This window comes from Hylobates moloch, unplaced genomic scaffold, assembly GCF_009828535.3.
Source record: "Hylobates moloch isolate HMO894 unplaced genomic scaffold, HMol_V3 SCAFFOLD_8, whole genome shotgun sequence".
Classification (NCBI taxonomy): domain Eukaryota; kingdom Metazoa; phylum Chordata; class Mammalia; order Primates; family Hylobatidae; genus Hylobates; species Hylobates moloch.
Genome location: NW_026652283.1, coordinates 109359369 through 109367123, shown reverse-complemented (window position 1 = coordinate 109367123; position 7755 = coordinate 109359369). Strand labels below are relative to the sequence as shown.

At 39.5% G+C, this 7755-nt stretch overlaps 1 protein-coding gene across 2 annotated transcripts in view; it reads right to left on the bottom strand.

Annotated features, from left to right (window-relative positions):
* Positions 1-1044: 1044 nt before the first annotated feature.
* The window catches only part of EFHB (EF-hand domain family member B), a 67802-nt gene continuing 61091 nt past the window's right edge, over positions 1045-7755 (bottom strand). Inside the window, exons 13-15 of one of the 2 annotated variants that reach the window (XM_058443426.1) lie at positions 6070-6282; positions 4197-4378; positions 1045-1498 (exon numbers count right to left, since the gene is read on the bottom strand). In XM_058443426.1, coding sequence (XP_058299409.1) covers positions 1325-1498; positions 4197-4378; positions 6070-6282 — 569 coding nt within the window. In that variant the 3' untranslated portion in view covers positions 1045-1324. The remainder of the gene's footprint in view (positions 1499-4196; positions 4379-6069; positions 6283-7755) is intronic. The other variant, XM_032162321.2, reaches the window with a different exon arrangement.

The window sequence follows — 7755 nt, the reverse complement described above, 5'->3', positions numbered from 1 at the left end:
ATGACTGGGCATAAGTTGGAATGAGAGATAGAATAAAAAGATAACTTTTTTATTTGTCAATGGAGTTTCCTTGACGTTGAAAATGTACAGTTCTGACCCATTTTATATCCTACTAGGGACAAAATATAAAGAACCCACCAGTGATAGAAGGGGGATTCACAAAGGAACCTCAACTGGTACTTTTAGGGTAGATTTAGGAAAGTGAATCAGGACCATCCTGAAAGATGGCTTATCTCCTCCCTTAAGGGCAACGGCCCCATGCCTGCTTGACCATAGTTTGATGATTTAAGCCAAATGTGTTAAGAAAGCATGAGTTTAGAGATTATTTGGAAAAGATTGCTTATTCCCCAAACCTTATAATGTTTTCTTTTGTCTTGTTTGTGCTGTCATAAAAGCTTTAAATTTGTGGGTTTTAATATATGGAAAGAGCTCCTCTAGCTGTATTCTTCATTTGTTCTTTTAAAGAATTAATTTTTAAAAGACAAGTAACTTTTTAATGGAAAAGGAAATGTAAGGAAGTCAAGACCACTTTTTTTTTTTTCTTAAAATTTTTCACCTGTAGCCGGGCGCAGTGGCTCATGCCTGTAATCCCAGCACTTTGGGAGGCTGAGGCGGGCAGATCACAAGATCAGTAGATCGAGACCAGCCTGGCTAATACGGTGAAACCTCGTCTCTACGAAAAATTAGCCTGACATGGTGGCACGCGCCTGTAGTCCCAGCTACTCGGGAGGCTGAGGCAGGAGAATCGCTTCAACTCGGGAGACAGAGGTTGCAGTGAGCCAACACTGTGCCACTGCACTCCAGCCTGGGTGACAGAGTGAGACTCCATCTCAAAAAAAAAAAAAAAATTCACCTGTAGTTCCATGCATAAGATCTAGCTTTTAGTCCACTACATAAACATGAGTCTCCTTACTCTTGGTGTGTTACTACATTTTGATCACCTGTGACAGAAATTACAGTTCAAATTGGCTTAACCAACAAAGAAAATTAAACTTTGCATCACAAATCACACTATGAATTCAGACGGCCAACTAAAATGGATGGAATTCTTAGGCCTACAAAACTTCTAATATCATTCTGAACTGTCTTTGCTGAGGCTGAATGTTAACTCTTCAATCACTTGTCAAGTTCTTAGGTGCTTTATGGAAAACAATAAATTTTAAAATCCAAAATCTAATTTATTAGCAACACATACAGGCATATGAGTCTTAACCACTGTGATTGCTGAACTCTAACATCATATCTAAAACCAGAATGGATTGAACATTTTAGATAAACACAGAGTTAATAATTCTTCTGCTTGAATGAATGAAGTCCAAAAATATCACATGGGTGTTTTACACTTGATCCGGTCTGCATGCCATAGCTCATCTAGAACATTTCTGATGTTCTCAACACAAACTTCTCCTCTATGATGCTTTTTTGATGCAAGATTCCATGCATTTTCAAATTCTTCATCAGAAAGCTTGACACCAATGTTACACAGTATCTCTGCAATCTAGAAAAAGGCATTTAAAATAGACCATGATTTATATGTTTTAAAATTTATAATGAAAAATATCTTTATAACATCTAAGACTATGGATATTTTTCCAAAAAAGTATGTGTGAAAAGTATGTGTGCGTATGTATTTGTGTGTGTGCATGTGCTTGTATACATATATAATGAGAAAATATCAAAATTCTAATACTGTCAGCTCAGGAATAATTTTGTTATTATGAATATGAGGGTGTTCAAATACACTAGCCAATATATAAAGTTACTTTCAACTTTAAATGTCTCATTATGTTAAGGAGAGGTCGCAAAATTCAAGTAAAAAGAGTGAAAAAAATAAAGAAAGAAGAGTTGTTAGGTTTGGGTTCCATTTCAGTCATTTATTGTCATTTTGGTCTTGTGTATGTCACCTAAGCCACTTGAACATTAGTTTTGTATATTTATTTATTTATTTTTGAGACAGAGTCTCACTCAGTTGCCCAGGCTGGAGTGCAGTGGTGTGATCTTGGCTCACTGTAGCCTCTGCCTCCTGGGTACAAGTGATTCTCCTGCCTCAGCCTCCTGAGTAGCTGGGATTACAGGTGTGTGCCACCACACCTGGCCAATTTTTTTGTATTTGTAGTAGAGATGAAGTTTCACCACGCTGGCCAAGCTGGTCTTGAGCTCCTGACCTCAAATTATCCACCCGCCTCGGCCTCCCAAAGTGCTGGGATTACAGGCATGAGCCTCTAGGCATGGCCAAGTTTTGTATTCTTTAAAATACGAACACTTATAAAACATATCTAACTGGCCTGTTGGAACTTTAACTACGTGTGCAAATGGCAGATAGTGTACCCATGATTAAGAGAGCACACTAAAAGCCGAGCACACTGAAAACCAGCAATGTTTGGTTACAAATAATCTGTCTACAGTGATAATTATCAAAACAGATGAAGGTGGGGAAAAACATGCTTCTTATGTCTTAAGAAAAATATAAGAAAGGAAAGTAAGAACTAGTAGTGGGAAGAAACAATAGAATGAGTAGTGGGAATAAAATATGTGAAAACAAAATTTTAAAATGAAACTAAATTTAAAAGAACCATTTACTATGAAGCACTCAGAAAAAAAAAAAAAAGGGAAATGAAAAGGTTAGAAGCGAATAGCCAAAGAAATAAAATAGTTGCAGAATACATCTATTAAACAGAATCTCAACAATTAAAAAATCCCCTAGAAATGATGTACCCTTGTGGGAAATTAGTGTAATTAAAGACAAATTAAGTACTATTCAAATACAAATCAAATTCTGAAATTCAGAAGAGAAGAGCTGCTAGCAACTGCCGCTGTAAAGCAAAAACACAACACCCCTATGCATAGCTGCTATTTTCCCCACCCACTGGTAGTTTAAAAAGGCCCTTGCAGAGTGAGCTCAGGAATGGTTTGAGTCAGTCTTGAGCATCCCAGACCTTCTCCCCTGCTTCCTTCCCCGCTCCTTGGGAGGCTTTGCTCCAATGGTTTGGCATTCTATCAGTAGTATGCTGACTACCTAACACGTCTACTGAAATCTATCCATCCTCAAGTCAACATTATTATTCCAAACAGGTCTTTGACTTCTTACTTTTTGTCTAGAATTGTGGGAAAAGTATGACTTCCTAGTTAAAACAATCTTTAGGCGTTATGAAACAAGCAGGAGATTTCTGTTTCTTTTGGAAACCCTAAAGTTCTATTTCATAGGCCTTTTAGAGTGATTGAGAAAAGTGAAAACACAATCTGGAGGTTTTCTTCTTTGATCCGTGGGAAGGATACCAGGTTCCTCCTTTGGGGACAGTAAGCAAGCATCAGCCTCTGTCTCTCCTTCCTCTCTGTCCTGCCTCCGTATGAAAGAATTGCTGGGATGCATCTGCCATTAATTCAGTTAGTATTTAATATGTTTCCAAGCCATTAACCCTTCATCTGAAGTCCGAAAAGGCATCGTATGTCTTTTCCTATATCATTTCTAGCTCCAGCTATGAAGGTTCTGAAGAAGCAAGTACTCCCTGAATTACACCTGCTTTCCATAAGCACAGATGTAGACAGGCTGGTCTAACTGAGCACTGCTATCAATCTCTGGCCCTCAGCACCCCAGTGGCTATTCAGACCTAGCTGGTTTTATAACCCTAGCTTTATAACTCATCTAGGAAGAGGATCATCTCAGATGTGGGCATCATGTTTTCTGAGTCAAAAATAAATAAATAAATAAATAAATACGACAGACGTATTATCTTACCTGTGGTGTGGCAACAAGACAGAATACTTTAAATCAATGCTTGTCGCAGATAATCTGAGACATATGATAGCAGTGGACAAGAAGGGTGGCAGAGTGACCATCCTCATGCCCACTCTTAGTTCTAGAGGCCCAAGGCCATCAGGATGCTTACATAAGGAAGCGGTCGATCCTGTTCCTTTTCTCAACTAGAACAGTATTAAATGTTTTAGAAAAATATTTTTCTTCTTTACATGGACCATATTGAATGTAAAATATGAATTTGCTCTTCCTGTCACAGCATAAATTCTACCTCAAGAATTGTACCAGATGTCACAACCAAGTTGAGCATTATTCATCAAGAATCCTATACTTGGGGATCCTGTAGACTTTTGTAAATATAAAAACCCAAGTTTTTAAAAGTCTAAAATAGTAGTTGTTGGTAGATAAAACATTTCCATTTTTGTATGTTTATATGCTATACCTCTTCTTTTGATCTAGTCTTGAAGAAGTCTCTTTCAAACACTCCTTTCTGGGCGAAGATGGTAGGATACAGTAGTGAATACGCACTACCTTCTTCACCATAATTAGTTCTGTCACTGATGCGACGAATTCGGGGAGCACGAATGTCAGATCGAATGGTTGGAACACCACAAATGGGGTAACCTAGGTCATTGATGAGGAAAGAAAACAGACATTCTAAAACAAAGCTGTGTAACACAGTAGCCACCAGTCACATGTGCATATTGAGCACTTAGAATGTGGCTAGGAAGAATTTTGGTGTAATCCAAATGTAAAATTCAAACATTTTAGTACAAAAAAGCAAAATATTTAATAACTGTTATATTGATTAGTTATTGAAATGATAATATTTTGAATACATATAGTATTAAAATTAATTTCACCTGTTTCTTTTTTTAACATGACTTTTTTTTTCTTTTTCTTTTTCTTTTTCTTTTTTGAGACAGGGTCTCACTCTATCACCTAGGCTAGAATGCAGTGGCATGATCACACCTCACTGCAGCCTTGCACTCCTGGACTCAAGTGATCCTTCCACCTCATCCTCCCAGGTTGCTGAGACTATAGGAGTTTGCCACCATGCCCAGCTAATTTTTGTATTTTTTGTAGAGACAGGGTTTCACTATGTTGCCCAGGCTGGTCTTGAACTCCTCACCTCAATTGATCCTCCCACCCTGGCCTCCCAAGATGCTGGGATTACGGGCATAAGCCATCATGCCCAGCCTGGTTTTCTTTAATGCTAAAAAGTTTGTAAATACATAGATGACTTCAATTTTATTTCTACTGGACAACACAGTCTAAAGAGAATAACAAGATTTCTTTACTCGAGAATGTATAGCATGTCTACAAAAATCCAGTTGAGAAAAATATGTAAATCCTCAATCATGTCCTTATTCCAAGGATGCGATCTTGATCAACATAAAATAGTTTTTCTAAATTACCAATATTCATCATGCTTCATATTGATATATGGATGTTATGGGTTGAATTGTCTCCTCCCAAAATTTATATGGTGAAGTCCTAACCTCAACTAACTCAGAGTGTGACCCTATTTGGAAATAAGGTCATTTCAGGTGTAATTAATTAAGATGAGGTCATACTGTAGTATGGTGGGCCCCTAACCTAATATGGCTAGAGTTTTTGTAAAATGGAGAAATTTGCACACAGACATGAAAATGGGGAGAACACCATGTGAAGATGAAGGCAGAGATCAGGGTGATGCTGAAGAAGCCAAGTGCTGCCAAAGACTGCTAACAAATCATCAGAAACTAGGGGAGAGGCATGGACGGATTCTCCTTTACAATCCACCAGAGGAACCAGTCCTGCTGACACCTTGCACTTCAAGCCTCCAGAACTGTGAGACAATAAAATTCTGTTAAGACACCAGTTTGTGGTACTTTGATACAGGAGCCCCAGCAAACTAACATATGGGGAATGAATATGCAGAGAAATGTTATGTAAAAGCTCTTTAAATATTTGAAGGCAGATATGTATGGAGCTAAGAATCATATGGTTTAAAAATCGTCTAATATTAATACTTGGTAGAGTCTGAATTACTACAATGTATAACATTCGATGTTCTGATCTATAATGGTTTCCATTTCACTAATATATAAAAAATCATTTTACTTTGGTCATCATTGGCAATTCAGTTCAATCAACATTTATACGTGGGCCTCTCCTCCCCAGGTAGTTAGAATACGAATTAAATGCAAGGTACAAGGCTTTGAGAAACTTAGTCTAACGGAGAAAGGCAGGGGACAACGCAAGGACAGACAGAGGACAGTTTGCTTCCACGTTTGTTGATGCTTTTAAAACTTGATAAATAAGTGACATACAAGTAGAAGGAACGGCTCCTACAATTGCATTGATCTCAGAAGAAGTTGTCTTATAGTAGTTGGAAACTTTATCACTTGGTCTCAGAAGTGTCCGGAGAGTCTTTTCTGTGTTCCCTGGTTCTTTTAAGACAATATCTTCTGGCTTTATGAGGAGAGTTGGTTCAGGTTCTTCAACATTAGCCTCAGTAGGGTTTACACAATCTGGTTTTCCACCTTTAAGGAAAATAAAGGAAAGAAAAAATGCAGGAATACATTACTGCTTAGTGCTTGCTGCTCTGCAACAGGATAAGTTTTCCCATCTAGTCTCTTCTTCCTGATGGAAACAGCTGGCATGACCCCTCCACTGACCCAACACTCAACTGTGGAAGAGTAAGTTCAGGCCAATGTCATACACCAGGAAATCCGAACGTGGCCTAATGTTTTCTTCTGCCACTGCACTCACTTTGTTCTAGAATAAAGCTTTGAAATATCAGAGACCAAATGTAAACATAGAATCCATTCATTTCTTTTCTTAAAAAAAAAAAAAAAAAAATAGAGCGGCCAGGCGCGGTGGCTCATGCCTGTAATCCCAGCACTTTGGGAGGTTGAGGCGGGCAGATCACCTGAGGTCAGGAGTTCGAGACCAGCCTGGCCAACATGATGAAACCCCGTCTCTACTAAAAATATAAAAATTAGTCAGGCATGGTGGCAGGCACCTGTAATCCCAGCTACTCAGGAGGCTGAGGCAGGAGAATCACTTGAATCAGGGAGGCAGAGGCTGCAGTGAGCCGAGATCGCGCCATTGCACTCCAGCCTGGAGGACAAGAGTGAGACTTTGTCTCAAAAAAAAAAAAAAGAGCGTATTTTAATATTTAACTTGAACTACACAGTTTTTCCTAGCACTATGCCCTAGGGAGAAATAAGACAAGACATGCTTGTAGTTGAAAATTCCACCTCTACTTGACTGGGGGAAGCATGCATTACAACATCGAGAGAGATGATAAGAACTCACTGTGAGCTCAAGAACTGTTTCTACAACTAACTCCTGACAAGTCGGTTTACAAAGGAAAACCCTGAGATAGAACTGAAGTTGTAAGGCTCTGTTCTCTTTTGCAGATTGCTTTGCTGAGCCAATTCTGAAATTTAGGAATAAATTCCCGCAATCTTTTTCAGATCTGGTTACTATATATATACCACTAGAGAGCGCTGTGGTGTTTCCATCTTTAGAAAAATTCTAAAGGTTCTGGGGGAGCCCAAGTAAGGGTTGCAAAGGCAAGTGGCCTGCTGGTATTAGAGAAGGGTGGATACCGTGGCAAACTAGAAAAGATTCACCTCACTGAAGAACGCATTCCTCCCCGCAACCCCACCTCTCCCCACACTCAGTTCCTGCCAATTGCTGCTATAAAAATTCTCAGGCCCTTGGCGGGGCGCGGTGGCTCACGCTTGTAATCCCAGCACTTTGGGAGGCCGAGGCGGGCGGATCACGATGTCAGGAGATCGAGACCACGGTGAAACCCCGTCTCTACTAAAAATACAAAAAACAAAAAAAAAAAATTAGCCAGGCGTGGTGGCGGGCGCCTGTAGTCCCAGCTACTTGGAGAGGCTGAGGCAGGAGAATGGCGTGAACCCAGGAGGCGGAGCTTGCAGTGAGCCCAGATTGCGCCGCTGCACTCCAGCCTGGGCGACAGAGTGAGACTCCGTCTCAAA